General features: G+C 41.6%; 1 protein-coding gene across 1 annotated transcript in view; it reads left to right on the top strand.

Moving 5' to 3' along the window:
- The window catches only part of ERCC3 (ERCC excision repair 3, TFIIH core complex helicase subunit), a 27,959-nt gene that overhangs the window by 3,173 nt on the left and 8,707 nt on the right, over positions 1-16,079 (top strand). Inside the window, 10 exon segments of the mRNA XM_009647160.2 lie at positions 380-429; positions 1,771-1,906; positions 2,125-2,289; positions 3,250-3,454; positions 4,515-4,829; positions 6,038-6,222; positions 9,492-9,694; positions 13,278-13,374; positions 13,564-13,681; positions 14,080-14,198. Of these exon segments, the coding sequence (XP_009645455.2) occupies positions 380-429; positions 1,771-1,906; positions 2,125-2,289; positions 3,250-3,454; positions 4,515-4,829; positions 6,038-6,222; positions 9,492-9,694; positions 13,278-13,374; positions 13,564-13,681; positions 14,080-14,198 (1,593 nt within the window).

Below are 16,079 nucleotides of genomic sequence, written 5' to 3'. Positions count from 1 at the left end.
AAGGGCGCAAGTCACGAGGATGGAAGCAGTCTGTTTGCAGTGGTGTCCAGCGACAGGACTAGGGGCAATGGATGCAAACTGAGACATAAGAGGTTTCAGTTGAATATGAGGAAAAACTTCTTTACTTTGAGGGTGACGGAGCACTGGAACAGGCTGCCCAGGGAGGTTGTGGAGTCTCCTTCTCTGGAGATATTCAAAGCCCGCCTGGATGAAGTCTTGTGTAGATTGCTCTAGGAGAGCCTGCTCTAGCAGGGGGGTTGGACTAGATGATCTCCCGAGGTCCCTTCCAACCCTTGCGATTCTGTGGTTCTGTGATTTGGTCCCAAAGGCAGAATCGCTCTTTGGTGTGCTCCTAACGCCTGCTCTTGTTCGTTTGTAGCTGTGTACCGTCAGCTATGGGAAGGTGAAGCTGGTGCTGAAACATAACAGGTAAGTGCCTTCTTCCTTAGCTCAGGTGGCAGAGGAAGCCCTCCAAATGCGCAGCTGTGCAGTCTCAGAAGCTGTTGAGTCTTACAGCTCCCAGCTGAGTGTAGCTTCTATCAGTACAAGATCGCGTTTTCCATTGTTGAAAGTGTTTAATACATGAGTCAATGGGTTCACTTTGGCTGTCCCAAGCTACTAGTGGTTATCATTACATTTTTAAAAGTAGGTTGCGAATTTGATATGCTAGCTTGTTTCTTTATTGCTTGGACTTGCAACATATCCTTAAGGTTTTCAGAATTTTTTTTTTCATTCATTCCTTTCTAACTTACATGAGCTTGGCTAGACAAGTTTTCCTACAGCTCTCCTTCAGTTCCATGTGTTCTGACTTATAATCCATTATTCAGGAAGGATAAGCAAATCCATTGGCAAGAGGTGTGTGCTTGTTGCTGGGTCGAATCTGCTTTGTTTTAAACATAGACGGTAACATTGGAAGGGACCTGGAGAGGTCAGCTAGTTTAGAGCGGACCAATTTTACACAAACCTGTGATTCTGTGGTAGGGAGAGCAGAAACCTGAGGCCTGTGTCTGCACCTTACCTGTGTTTCTCCTTTTGTTTCTTTTGCAAAGTTCTCTGTTGTCTGTCAGCCGTAAATAAGCCCTGGGACTGTAATGCTCTGCTTGTGCTGCTGCTTTTTTGAACCTGCTGCTTAGGGTAAAACTAACACTAGCGTTACTGGCAGGTTTTTGTCTTCTTCCTAGGTGTTTCTGAGAAAAAGATTTCTCCCGTGCCAGTTCAGACTTAAGTCTCTCTTAGCTCACATTTTACCTGTGATCTCCAACCAGCATCATTATTGATGAATCTCCAGGGAGAGAAACAATTTCAGGATGCACTAATTTATATTTTTAGATGATTTGTGTTTTGGAGGTTTTGGGGTTTTGTCTTTTGGGCTTTTTTGTCCTGTGGGCAGGACTTTAAAACACCACATCCAGTGTTTTCCCAGACTCGCCTCGATTCATCTCAAAAAAATTTACTTGTATCACATCACAAATAAGCCATGTATGTGAGAGCTCTCTCTAGGCAGTTCTGCTGGAGTTTTCCCACTTGTGTTATGTTAGAGAACATTTGAGCAAAGTGGATAACTGCAAAGTAGATGATGCTTTTGGTTTGAGGCATCTTTTGAAAGTTTTGATGGCTGTAATTTCTTTGATTTTAAAATGCCACCCCTGAGATGGGATACTTGAGAGTGCATCTAGGATAGGTATATATTTAAGTATCTGTGCCACTATTCCTGTAAGTTATTCAGTTGATTAGTTCATTAAAATGTTTTTCTTTGTTTTTTAACTTTAGGTATTTCGTGGAAAGTACCCACCCTGACGTCATTCAGCAGCTTCTGCAAGACCACGTTATTAGAGACTGTCGCCTGAGAAATGCCGAGGGTGAAGAAACAGAGCTCATTACAGAGACATTCACAAGTAAATCAGCGGTATGTCTGGGCATGTTTTAAAATGATTGAATTAACATTAGGTAAACTGTTGGGTCGTTTGGAGTGATTATTGATTGTTTGCTGTATCAGCACTCACTTTCAGTTCTGTCAGCAATGATCTGTGCCTCCTTAATGAGCCCAAATTTAGTGGGGGGGTGGGGGTGGTGGGGGTGTCTCTCATGAAACCTTTGGTGAAAATTCCTGTCCGTCTATTTCAGATTTCCAAATCCAGTGAAGGTGGCTTTGGTCCATCGACATCACAGGGAACAGATGCTCAGAATAAGCCAGACGTCCCAGCTGACTTATTTGAGTTTTATGAACAGATGGACAAAGATGAGGAGGAGGAGGAGGAAACGCAGACAGTGTCTTTTGAAGTCAAGCAGGTACGAGTATTTTAGTCTGCATATGTAGCTTTGGGAAGTGTACCGCAGACTTGCAAATAAGCACGAGAATTTAAAGTTCTGTGGCTCTTCATCTGATAGGGGAGATCACTGGAGGTCAAGAACATTTCTTTCCTTTTGCCTTCCAAAATCTGAGGATCTTCCTCTTCAGACAGAGGGCGGCAGACTGAGTATTGTTCCTTCCCTGTCTGCAAGACATAGTTCTTTTTGGGTTTTGGGTTGGGCTGGGTTTTTTTTCTGGTTTTGTTTTGTGATTCATATTTGCAGAAGAAACTCTTGATGGTTCTGATTTCATAGTTTGAGAAGGGTAGCTAGAGGTCGGAGCACAGTCTTGGCTTGACCTTCAGAGAGCTTTTGTAAAATATATCCAGTTGGTTTTGGACTCGGTGATTCTAATGATGTCTTACAGGGGAAACCAGAATTTTTTTAAAGAAGATAACTTAGTAGCTATTTCGTTTATTTAAAAAAAACCCAAACCAAACCAACAACCTCTTGGTGATTGAATTAACCCGTCCGTGTGGTGCAATAACTGCATTACCAGGGTATGAAGATTTTCCAGATAACAGATGTGCAGCTTTGGTCGGTCCTTCTGTCTAACACACAGAACCTTTTGTGTCGGTTATTGAGCAATTTGTTGCAGGACTTCAGGGTGTAGTTTAGTCACTGCTGGATAAACAACACATCTGAGCTTAATGTGTCATGTTCTTCCATCTGTCTGAATTAGCCTTCTCTAATATCGACTGTTACTAAAATGTTTGAGGGTGGCGGGATTGGTCACAAATAAGGTTTTTGGAATAAACTTTTAACTCTTGCAGACTTGATGAGCATAAACGATAAATGTGACTTCACATGATACTATGTAATCTGGTTGTTTGGAAAAAAAAAGAGAGAATTAATTCAGACATGGGGAATTTACCATCTGGAGCTTTGTTTCCTCTTCAGGAGATGATTGAAGAACTTCAGAAGCGTTGTATCCATTTGGAGTACCCCTTGCTGGCAGAATATGATTTCAGAAATGATTCCGTGAATCCTGATATTAATATAGATCTGAAACCTACGGCTGTTCTCAGGCCCTATCAAGAGAAAAGCCTACGGAAGATGTTTGGAAATGGGCGAGCCAGGTCTGGTGTTATTGTTCTGCCATGTGGTAAGTTTCTGGGTTGGTATTCAGGGGTTTTGTTCTTTATTCACATGCAGTAAAGTAACTTCCAAATATGACAGGTGCTTGCAATTCAAACAGTAGTAGGGACTGTTCTGGGTACCAGTATGAAGAGTCCTGTTGGTTTTTAGTGAGTGGGAGATGAGGCTGTGGTGAGGGAGAGCCCAGCTGACAGAGTTGTCGGGCATCTGCTTAACAGTGCTGGCAGTATCCCTGTAGCGACTGAAGAACTGATTCGTGGTTGTGGTAGCTTCAAATTACCATTCGTACTTTCACTGTTCCCTCTAAGTCAGCTCTGCTGATCTTCCAGTGAAACGTAAAGCTGTTGGCATTGGAATCATTTGTTCCTTGTCTGGGAATAGGGAGACGTGGGGAAACTGGGAGTAGTACAAATATGGCATAAGGGGGGGTTCAAGGAAGGAAAGAGCTTGTGTGCACAAGTTCTGTGCAGGGGAGCTTGAGAAAGAAGTGAGGAATGTGCAGATAGGGACAGCCTACAGGAAGCAATGGGAAAGGGAGAGAACAGGAGACTGCATGCCAGTGCCCTTGGTGTTGGAGGTGGAGGAGGAGGCACATGGGAGATACGGCGAGGGCCTAAGAGAGTCTGTAAGGGGTGCTGGAATAAGTGTGAAGGAGGAATGGAAGGACTTGCTATGTGGGGGAATGAACATAGCTGGCGGGGGCAGTGGGATAGATCACCTCTAGGGGAAGCTTGCTGTAGCCACCCGGAATTTAACATGCTTTTGAAATTAAGAAAGCATTACAATGATTGCTTCTAATTGGCAAAGCCATTGTTTACAATGATTTTCTTGAGAAAATAACAGTTACGGGTCCAGTAGACAACCCAGCTTGTTTTTTTAGAAGTGAATACTGCATTTCTTTAAGACCATTGTACTGAAGAAACAACAAAGAATTTGCTCTTGGATGATATCATATCCTCTCACAGTTTCCCTGGTTTCCTTTGCTCTCCCCCCCTCCCCCTCTTTTCCCACCTACTCCAGTGATACGTGAGAGATGACTAATGAACACCACTCTTCTTCCTCTGCAGGTGCTGGCAAGTCTCTGGTTGGAGTGACAGCTGCATGTACTGTCCGCAAGCGGTGTCTGGTCCTCGGTAATTCTGCAGTGTCTGTAGAGCAGTGGAAAGCCCAATTCAAGATGTGGTCCACCATCGATGACAGTCAGATATGTCGGTTCACTTCTGATGCTAAAGACAAGCCCATTGGCTGTTCTATTGCTATCAGCACATATTCCATGTTGGGACACACGACGAAAAGATCCTGGGAAGCAGAAAGAGTAATGGAGTGGCTTAAAAGTCAAGAGTGGGGTCTTATGATACTTGATGAAGTACATACAATCCCTGGTAAGGAAACGGTGTGCAAACCTTCCATGTTATGTACACTGTTAATGTTGCTCTGCTCTTCTAGGAGTGGTGATTTTTTGCTGTCTTTCTCATGATTAATATACTGAGTAAAGCCGTTGATTTAGGATTTTGCGGCAAGTAAACTGCCTTGTTCTACATTCTTCTTTTCTTTTTTTTACCCTGACGCTAAGAATTTACCTGACCATTAGTTTTCTGAAATCCTTCAAATTAGACACTGTGTTTTCTCTAATGGTGGTGTAAAATACAAGTGCCTTTTCCTTCTGTGTAGGTTGATAAAGTGCTCTTAAGATACCTGAATTACATTTGCATAATTTTGCTGTAGACAAATTTGAACAGGAAAGGAATTCATCTGCCTTCTTTTCTTTTGAGATGTAGTGGTGCTGTAGGCTAGCTTTTAATACCTCTTTCTACTCAATAAAATATGAGTAACCATAGTGATTACTGTCCAGAAATAGCTGTTTTATTTGAAATTACTATGTAATTGATATCGGTACTGTTGGAAAGCAATAATGTAGTATTAAAATGTCTGTGGAGTAATCCTGGCTAAAAATACCACCCAGGATTCTGTTAGCTGCTCTGACTTGTCCTCATTATTTCATTTGAATATAATCTGGTGTCTGCAGACATGATGGATTTCAGAAGTAGACCTTGATGATTAACCGCCAGTTTATCAAAGTAGCACATTGCTGCCACCATTCTTTCACTTTTGTTCTTTCTTGATTTCATAAAAATGAAGGTATAGAATCTCCTCTCTACCTTCAGATTCTGCAATTACAGGATCTGTAGCAATACTAAAGATGAGTGATTCTGCCATATACTAGAAGTCCTGAATGTGGCAGTCAGCCAAGTGTCCCTGTGTCATAGTTCTGTGAAATACTGTATGACCTAAAACAAGCCATGTAACCTCCGAGTGTATTGATTTTTTCTCTCAGGAAATGGGAAATGACACAGATGCCAGAAGGTTTATTGGGATTTTCAGAGTACACTGAAGATGTAAGCTAAAGCTGCAATCAGTGTAAAATTTTGCTGTAACACAGATTTGTTAGAAATGTGAAATGGGGTAAAATTTCCCAATGCTGTGCTTGCTTTGTGTTCAGGAGTTGGTGAAAGTTTGTTTTTAAGTTGCAGTATTTGTCTCCTAAATCCATTCAGGAAAGTAAACAGAAAATTTGTCTTGCATTTCTTAGCAAAAATGTTCAGACGTGTGCTCACTATTGTACAAGCTCATTGTAAACTGGGGCTGACTGCTACCCTGGTCAGAGAAGATGATAAAATTGTCGACCTGAACTTCCTGATCGGACCAAAGCTCTATGAAGCCAACTGGATGGAGCTGCAGAACAGTGGCTACATTGCTAAAGTCCAGTGTGCTGAGGTGATGCTCTGCTTTTTGGTACTCCTAGCGTTTACTTAGTATGCTTATAACTTTCTTTTTTTTTTTTTTTTTTTAAGGAAGATGTGTAAAATTTTGAGTATTTAACTGGGAAAAACAGGTGCCCTCATGACTTTTGCTTTGTAGCTTAGGCAAGGCTGTCGCTGGTCAGTGTGAACATGTGGCAAATCAAGTAGCCACGTGTTCTTCAGCCGCATGTTCCTCAGAGTGACTTCAGCACTCTTTCTCTTTGCGGGGTTTGTGGTGTTTGATCGGCTGTCTCCAAGTCAGCATTTGGAAATGTAAACAGGGGTTGCAGGCTGTATCGGAGACCTAGTTCGATGCAGTTGACATTCGTGTTGTCTGACTTGACTTCGTAGCTTGAGCGCAGTTTTCTGTGGTAACGTAACATCCTGTCAGGATGAGCATAACATCAGGTGGTGTGCTGGAAGCTGCTTTTTAGAGACTTCAACTGGTAGACAGTCTGTCATCGTTTGAGGAAAATTCTTGTAACTCTTAAAACAAAGAAGGATATTAGGAAGTTTAAAAAAAAGTAAGAAAAGACCTGCTTATTTCAAGCCTCAATGCATGAGGGTGAAAATTGAAAACATAGGGCTGGATCTTACTATTTCTTTCCACGATGATGGTGTGTGACCTCTGTTCTTTCCAGCACATGGCTGAGAGAAAAATCTGGTACCAGAGAAGGGGAAACCTTTCACACAGGCACATTAGAACATTAAAGTAACCTTTCTGGGTCAGACTAAAGGTCTCTGATAATTGTCAAGTAAGATACTTAGGGAAGAGTATAAAAACAGGGCAAACATACTTGTTACTTCTCCTGATACTTATCCAAGCCCTCAATCATTTGTGAGCTTTACGTGGTTTCTGTGTAAACACCAGTGGGTTCCTTTTTCATTAACTTGCCTGGACTCCCCATGGAATGGAAATAAAGTTTTAGCAGCTACAACTTGCTATGGTGGAGTTGCATAGCTTAACCCTCCCTTGGTTTTTTCCTGGTTTTTTTTTCTTCTTTGTTTTTTGGCTTTGGGGTTTTTTTTGTTATTTGTGGAGGTTTTTGTGTTGGCTTTATGTTGTTGGTTGTTGCTGTTTTCGGCTTTTTTTAAACCTGTCTTGCTAGTTTCATTCAATTCTTCCTAGCACTGGTACTGGAATAAAAGATGCAGATGCAGGTCAGTTGTTCTCCTTTTGAACTTTGTGCGAACTGGAGGTTATAGAAGGGAAAAACCTCACAACTATTTTTAAGTAACAGAACGCAAGCAAAGAGCATCTAGAAAATAACTAGGTTGAAGGGAGAGTAACCAGTCTGCAAATTCAAATTTGACTTTTTAGGCACTTTGGTTAATTCTGCCTTGAGAGCATAATTCTTCTCAGTCCCTGAACTGTCCTTTTAGACATTGAGAAGTGAAGCATGGGCTACCTTGGTTCCGAATGAAGTGAAAATTCTGCACATTTATGTTCAGTGTGCGCGTATATATTCAGGACATTCCATGGGACTAGCAAAAGCAAAGAATCAAAAAAAGCAATGTTGTTGGCTGGTAAATAACAAGTCTAATACATGCACATTCAGAGTTTTGTAATTTACAAATAATCCCTTTCCCAGCTGCCATATGAGGTTTTTGGCTTGGAGTGAGCATCTTGTAAAATGTAAAAATGAAAAGACCATTGGGGTGAGAAGTAGATTTTATCCATTTCCAAATCCAAAAGAGAGTGCAAATACAAATCAAAATATATTCAGTTCTCCATGTAGTCCCACGGGCTACAGGTGGAGATCTCCACCGTGGACCTCCATGGACTGCAGGGGGACAGCCTGCCTCACCATGGTCTTCACCATGGGCCTACTGAACCGCAGCCGGTTTTTTTTCCTTCTTAAATACGTTATCACAGAGGCGCTTCCACTGTCGCTGATTGGCTTGGCCTTGGCCAGAGGCAGACACGGGGAAAACTTCTAGCAGCTTCTCACAGAAGGCACCCCTGTAGCCCCCCCACTACCAAGACCTTGCCGCAGAAACCCAATACATGGCTATTGAGCAAAAGATGAATTATTTTACTACAATCAAATGTTTGGTATTCATATCTCATCCTCACTTTGAAATATTCTCTTCTGATTTAAGAGTTTTAGATCTTTCATATAGACAGCATACAATAACAACAGAGCATATTCAATGCATAAATTCATTGCTCATGTAGTCAAGGGATGAAAAAGCCTCATCTAGCATTTAACTCACTGGAAAGAATGTTTTGAAACAAAAAAAGTAGTTCTTAACAGTACAGAACAATTCAGGTTGTTTAAATAAACTCCTGTAAATTGTCACGTAACTTCCTTAGCTGAACAATGCTTATGAAAGAGGCTTTTCTTTGCAGTATTCTGTTAATTTGTACTGGGTAATGGATGTGGGGGAATAATCCATGTACAGCAGAATGAATGCTCTCCAAATTACATGCACTATAGATACTGTCATTATATGCTATAGATAGTATCATTGCACTGGCATAACTTTGATATTCATCATTTCTTCTGTTTTCATTCTACAGTAGAAAAAATAGTAAGACTAGACTTGTGCAGTACTATGATATGCATTTGCATAATAAAACAATTGCTTAGGCAAACCTATTGAAAACTTCTAATCAATCCTCGTGTTTTGAAAGTTACAGACTCAATAACTGTTAAAATAAAGGTCACTCCTTTGTGAAAGGTAAATTTGGTAAAGATTGGTAAATTTGTTCTATAAAGAAGACTAAATGTGTCTCTGAGCTTTCAGAGTATGGATGAAAATGAATTTTTATGGAAAAAGCTTTGACTGCTGTGATGGGACGATGACACAGGCAGTTCATTCCCTTAATTATTGCTCTATAAAGGGTGGTAATATTCAGTAAAATTACTAAGCATGAAACATATAATTATTGCTCTATAAAAGGTGGTAGTATTCAGTAAAATTACTAAGCATGAAACATAAAGGAAATATCTTCCAGTCCTGTTCCAATCCCGCTGCCTATTTCTGTTGTGGATCTCGCTGCCAAAGCATTTTGGAAGGCCAGAATATTAATGAGGTTAAACGGTTTGGCAGTGCTGCAGATTACACCGATCGGTAGCTCTCATTTACTGCAGAAATTACTGTGTTAAAATTTGTGGCCTGTGCTGTAAAGAAAGTTATAATGCGTTATCATCCCCCTGGTATCTTTAATTTCCATGGGAATCAAATAAATAAATAACAGAGGGTTACTTCAGGTGTGTTTATGTTTTTTAATTCCAGGTTTGGTGCCCAATGTCACCTGAATTTTATAGAGAATACGTAGCTATCAAAACAAAGAAACGGATACTGCTGTACACCATGAACCCAAATAAATTCAGAGCCTGCCAGTTTCTGATTAAGTTTCATGAGCGACGGAATGATAAAATCATCGTATTTGCTGACAACGTGTTTGCACTGAAGGAGTATGCAATCAGACTTGGGAAGTAAGTGTTCACAACCAACGGTGGCACTGTTGTTTTCCTCCGTCCTGGAAAGTTGCTTTGTAATCTCGCAGCTTTCGGTAGTCTTTAGGTATTGTAATTCTTTGATTGAACTCCAGTCTTCCCTTAGAAAAAGGAGCTTGGGAGGGTTTTTTCTTGGATAGATTTTATTGCCACTGCAACATTATTTTGGTGTAGAACTGTTTGAAAAGAGCCTCTGTTTAGCACTTGCCTCAGAGGAGTTTTCATCCAAGATTTCTGTGAAAGACTGTTAGTATTTATCCATTGATTTTATTATTATTAAAAGACAGTGGAAAAATGAGGGGCTTTTAAAAATATCACTAGAACTGTTTCTTTAACAGATCGTAGATTCCTCTGTCTCTCTGAGACGAAGGTTGTCAAATAAACACTCTCTGGATCTTTCAAGGTCTTTTGCGACCCAGGGCGTTCCTTTTCAGGTTCTCAGAAGGTCTTAACTTTGTCTAAAAAACCTAAGACAAACTTTCTGGGGATCTGTGCTGTACCAGTGCACTGCTTAGGAATCACTGTAATCGTTTAATAAATGAAAGGATAATTGCTCCCATGAGCTCCTCAGTTACTTTAAATGACTCTAAAATGAGTGTGGTTACGGAAGGTGGTACAGAGAGTTCAATGAGGGGTTAGCATCAGTGTGGTTGTAGGCTTTGGGGAGGGATGGTAAGGGAGTGTTTGCCAGGATCAGGTGTAGAGCAATTATTGGGGAAAATAAGCACAGAAGCTGGCCTCATCCTTTCTTTGACAAGCCCAAATAATGCCTTGCTTACTGGAAGCTGTGGGGTGTTTTGGCTGCATATGATTTCACCTCTGGGAATTGCAGCAGTACTTCTTAGCAAAACTACAGGCAAGCCTTACGCTTTCCAAAATTCATGATCAGTTTTGACTGTAGTTTTAACAGCCATGTTATGCTGGCTTGCTGTGACATCAAATAGTAAGCAGAGCTAATGGTGCTGGATGAATTCCAACACCCGTGGTCTCTTTCATCATTTTTTTTAATCTGTCTGGACAGAGATTAGCTGTAATGATGCCTCTGGAATGTCTCTAGCAGTGTTCAGTGCACCACAGAAAAAGCCTTCAGCAAAGGCGACGCTGGGACGGGGTGCTTGCTAAGTAGCACAACAGTTGTTAAATGGGGTAGACCCTGTAGAAGCGTGACAGGAAAACCAGTGGAAGAAATACTAGGTGCTTGCTTTTCATGTTCTTGAGTGAATTCTGTGTTCCTCACATCACGTATGGAGCTCCAGGTTATACGGCCGTCAGTGTTGGAAAGAAAGGAGGCTTCCAGTGCTGGATAAAGGTGAGGGAGTCTTTATTTGAACCAGAGAACTTTCTATCCTAGTTTGCTATGAGCATGCTGAAAGAATGGGAACTGTTAGTTTGAGTGGGGCAGGAATTATACATGTAAGGAGGAGAGAGCAGCCCAGCAGGGGAGGCGGTGGTGGCCAAGGCTGGCTGCCTGGCCTGTGCTAGCCCAGCGGGAGGACGGTTCCCACAGCACTTCTCATGACCCAATTCAAGCACCTGGGGTGACAGCGGGGGCGGGGGTGGTGGCCAAGGCTGGCTGCCTGGCCTGTGCTAGCCCAGCGGGAGGACGGTTCCCACAGCACTTCTCATGACCCTATTCAAGCACCTGGGGTGGGAGGGCTCCCAAATGGAGGGAGACATGGCCATCGTCTGGCTGCCTCTGCCAGCTCCTCCCTTATCCCCCTTTGGTACTGGCAGGGAACGACCATGCACATGACAGGAATTATTTTTATTATAATTTTGGAGGCCACAGAATTCAGATTTGCTTAGCCAGATTTTACTGTCATGAGTCTGTTATCCAGTGTTGTATAGCTCGCATGCTGACTGTGTGTTACTAATATGTTTAAATCACTGTTTCTGAGCCCCTGTGGTTTTGGTAGTTATGTCAGTAGCGGGAGAGGGTTCTATCCTTGCAGATCCCTCGAATATCTTTTTGCAGTGAGGAAAAGGGGTCATTTAAAAAAATAAATAAAATCTAGCGTTGCCTGTTCTAGGTTCAGGAAGGTAGTCAGATGTGTGTTAATGAATCATTGTCAAGTAGGATCTGGGGATGGGGGGTAAAATAGAGGATTGATAGCCAAGAGTTCTAGGTTATTCTGTTCTTAAAAACATGTGCTTGAACCCTTTCTTGGTGGATTTAAGAAACGGAAGGCTTGCAAATGCTGTAGTCTCAGTTTCAGTTTAAATCTGTCATTTAAGTTTTGTTGGGGATTAAAATAATCACAATTTAAATATTAAATGAAATTTCAAAGAAGGCTTAAAAATAATACTGAATGCTACTAATTGAACAATAATGGTGTTTCAGAGTTGACTCATTTGGCACTTTCATTTTTTAGTTGCGTTTTTCTAAAAATCTGGTTAAATACACTAAATAAAAGAATGAGATTATAGGTGACTGGTATCCTAGAAATACTAGGATAAAGTTTGCAGTAAAGAAAGCAAGAGGAGCCAACTCACGGTAATTAATTGGTAAGAACAGGAAACCTCAGCACTGGGCACTGCATGTTTACGTTCAGCTACCACCCATGTACGTGCAATATTAAAAGTTAAATGGAACATGTGGGGTTGGCTCCTTGTGTTAGAAATAATGTATGGGAGTGTGAACAAAATAGAAATTGTAGAACTTGATTCCTGTTACTTGGAGATGCTTGTTAACGAGCTTTTGGAAAAGTAGTGCAACAGATGAAAAAGCAGTGGCTATGCACTCCTGCATGCCTCTCATTTTTTATGAGGGCTTCACCATTTTCTAGCTTTTTTTTTTTTTTTTTTAAACTCTGCTTAGGCAGAAAGAAAACAGCTAGACTCTAGAGAGAATCTTGGAAAATTCATAGTAGCCCAAGTTACTCATGAAGTTTGTGTGAGCCTTCTGGATTGAGATATTAAATGTTCCAGGTGATTCATCGTCAAACGTTAGAGACCTTAGGTGAAATGCCGCTGTGAGCTGCTCCTGGCCATGGAACGCTGGGACGTTTCGTTGTTCTCATTTCAGTAGGTCCAGAAGGTGTTAGAAGGGGCAGGAGGTTAGCTTCAAAAGCAAAAATAATTTTCCCAGAACAACACCGACCAGCCAGCTTGTGACACTCAGCATGTCCTAGATAGAGAAGCCTGGCTTTTCAAGTGTTTAAATAGGAAGCAAAGGCTGCAGCTGTCAATGTGCTAATTCAGTAGATCTGAGGAAAAAAATCTTATTTTAACAGCTGCCTTCAGTCTTTCATGTGGGCTTACCAAATGTATTCGGTCTGTTGACATAAAACTGCATTGGTGCACATAATTACAAAACATTTATAACTGTCAGAATTTATTTCTGGCAGACTGGGTTGCTGCACAGGGTTCCGCAAACAGCTGGGTAGCTGCCATAAAGAGCCCAACAAGCTAAAAGTAAGCTGTAAGCTGTACCAAAATCTGTTTTGTTTTTATATCAGTTCAAACCTGTACTGCACTCCCTGCCGTGGTATCATAGTACCTCATAAGAAATGTTTGAAAGACCTTAAATTGATTTAATCTGCATATGTCCTATTCTTTCCAGACCCTACATATATGGTCCTACTGCACAAGGAGAAAGAATGCAAATTCTACAAAACTTCAAGCACAATCCAAAAATCAACACTATTTTCATTTCCAAGGTAAGTGAGGACATTCGCTGTGTCCTTGTACCTATCTTGAGAGTGAACTTTACTTAAGAGTAAGTTACACATGCATGTTGTGCATTTGACATCTTTGTATCACAGCTCGCAAAGGTGTACTTTGTATTAAGTCTTTGTTTATGATATATGGAAATAAGATACTGCTCAGAGGCTGCTTCTCTGTTATAGGTAGGCGACACATCCTTTGATCTGCCGGAAGCCAATGTTCTGATTCAGATTTCATCCCATGGTGGGTCTCGAAGACAAGAGGCTCAAAGACTGGGACGAGTGCTGAGAGCCAAAAAAGGTAAATGAGGTGGTTGTTGGGCTCTGGGCCTTGGATCACAGTGTCATAGAATTGCAGAAAAACCAGATGTTCATGACACTTCTTTATATTGTCCTTGGATTATGTCTTAGTCAGAGAGAATATATGCCCATATACCAGTGAATGAAGATGAAGCATTTTCTGGGTCAGTAAAAGTTTGTGTCAGGAAAACTTCCAAAGGACAAAAAGAGCTGAAGGAATTTCCATGCTGTGTACTTTGTCAGGTGGTTTATGTAAGGTCTGGGTGCAGCTAAACTTTGCAGATGGTTTTTGTGGAGAGGCAATTTACTTAAACACCTGTTTTCAGTACTCAGTCCTTTTTTTGTTCTTGGTTGCAGTGTCCCAAGTGGAACTAATTGCTTGGTGTCTTTGTCTCCTAGGCATGGTTGCAGAGGAATACAATGCCTTTTTTTATTCTCTTGTATCCCAAGACACTCAGGAAATGGCATATTCAACGAAGCGACAACGGTTTCTTGTAGATCAAGGTTATAGCTTCAAGGTAACTTGTCCCTTCTATCTATTAGACTTGTGGCCTAAGCATAGAACTTTCTTATTCTTTCATGTTAGCATTAGGTCAAATAATTGAGAATTCCAGTTATGGAATGTATAAATGAAGGTTTTGCTCGCAAGCAAGAACCGTTCCAGTATTGTTTTATCATCTATATTACCGTGAGGGTAGATACAAGTAGCTTAGTACAGCTCCTAGAAAGGGAAGTATTCTAACTTCAAACAAAGCGCCTGCTGGGGAGCAAAGCAGAACATTACTTGCGTGGTTGGTTTATATTCGTGCTCTTCAGCTGTCCATCTTGTGGAGGCCTCCTATTATACATGATCATACTGGTTGTGCATAAAGTATTGTTGATAGGTGTTCATGTCATAGTGGCCAGCAGCAATTCAGAAAACTTGCAAAACACCACAAATAATTTCCAAAGAACTCCAGTCTTAAACCAGTATTTCACAATGGGGAGAAAATCTTTTTTCTTGTGGCTAAATGCAACATACAACGGGCGGGATTCATCCGTCCTACAGTCACACACCTGACTCTGGGAATCAATAGAGTTGGGTGTCTGAAGTGTCTAGTGCCCCATTCCAAAAGAAATGCCTTTCAGGGATCTTTGTGCACACACTAATCTTGTGCACCATTTCCACAATGCTGTCCAAAGCCTGTGGTGATACAGAAATTCAGTGAGAATGCAGACATGTTGATATGGTGGCTCTATGTTAGCAGAAACTGTTCTGGCTAGTGGAGGTCTTCAGACTGTGCTTATTTAGCCTCCACCAGCAGTTTGACCTTCCTCTTGGAATTTTCTCTGCACAGAATGAAGTATATCGCCAAAATCACTGGGTTGAATGTTAATGGATTAAGAAGTGACAGAATTTACTGCAGGAAAATACTGTTACTGCAGAGTGTAGAAATCTTCCTACTTACCACTAAAACATACTCCTCAAAATAGAGAACATTTTCAGTGTTGACAGTGTAACAGAGCCACGACTTGAAAGTCAGAAGTTTCCCTTTTGTAAAGGACTTAATGCTGTCGCATTTCTCCAGGCATACTTGAAAACTGATCACCCCTTGCACTTCAGTTTCATTATGTATCTCTGTATGTTGTCTTCTTCCAAACATTAAATCTCATTCCACCAAAGCTCCTCTATTTTATAGATTTCACGGTGTATCTCATTTATTTTTCTTCTAGTCCACGGGTTGCCCCATATACTCACCTGCTGGGTTGATCAGGGCAAACAGAGTGTCATGATAGCTCTTGCTTTTAGGTAAATCATTCCTTTACAAGACTGGAGTTCACTATTCTGATTAGAAGTCTTCCCAATAAGAAGCGTTGCTGAGAAGAGGAATATGAGATAACCTTTGGAGAACAAGCTCAGGCTTATGGCGTTGACAGAATCATGTGAGGATTGCACAATGTGCAAGGACCAGCAGCCTCCGCTGGGTTATCCTCCCCATCTACTCTGGCCTGGTCAGACCCCACCTGGAGTACTGCGTCCAGTTCTGGGCTCCCCAGTTCAAGAAAGATGAGGAACTCCTAGAGAGAGTCCAGAGGAGGGCAATAAAGATTTTTAGGGGACTGGAGCATCTGGTGGATGAAAACTGGACATAAGCCGGCAATGTGTGCTGGCAGCCCAGAAGGCCAACCGTACTCTGGGCTGCATCAGAAGCGTGGCCAGCAGGTCGAGGGAGGTGATTCTGCCCCTCTACTCTGCTCTGGTGAGACCTCACCTGGAGTACTGCGTCCAGCTCTGGAGCCCTCAGCACAAGAAGGACATGCAGCTGTGGGAGTGGGTCCAGAGGAGGGCTACAAAAATGATCCGAGGGCTGGAGCAACTCTCCTATGAGGACAGGCTGAGAGAGTTGGGCTTGTTCAGC

Source organism: Egretta garzetta, unplaced genomic scaffold, assembly GCF_000687185.1.
Source record: "Egretta garzetta isolate BGI_Z169 unplaced genomic scaffold, ASM68718v1 scaffold759, whole genome shotgun sequence".
NCBI classification, from domain to species: Eukaryota; Metazoa; Chordata; class Aves; order Pelecaniformes; family Ardeidae; genus Egretta; species Egretta garzetta.
The sequence above is the reverse complement of the archived record's forward strand: the minus strand, read 5'-3'. Positions and strand labels throughout refer to the sequence as shown.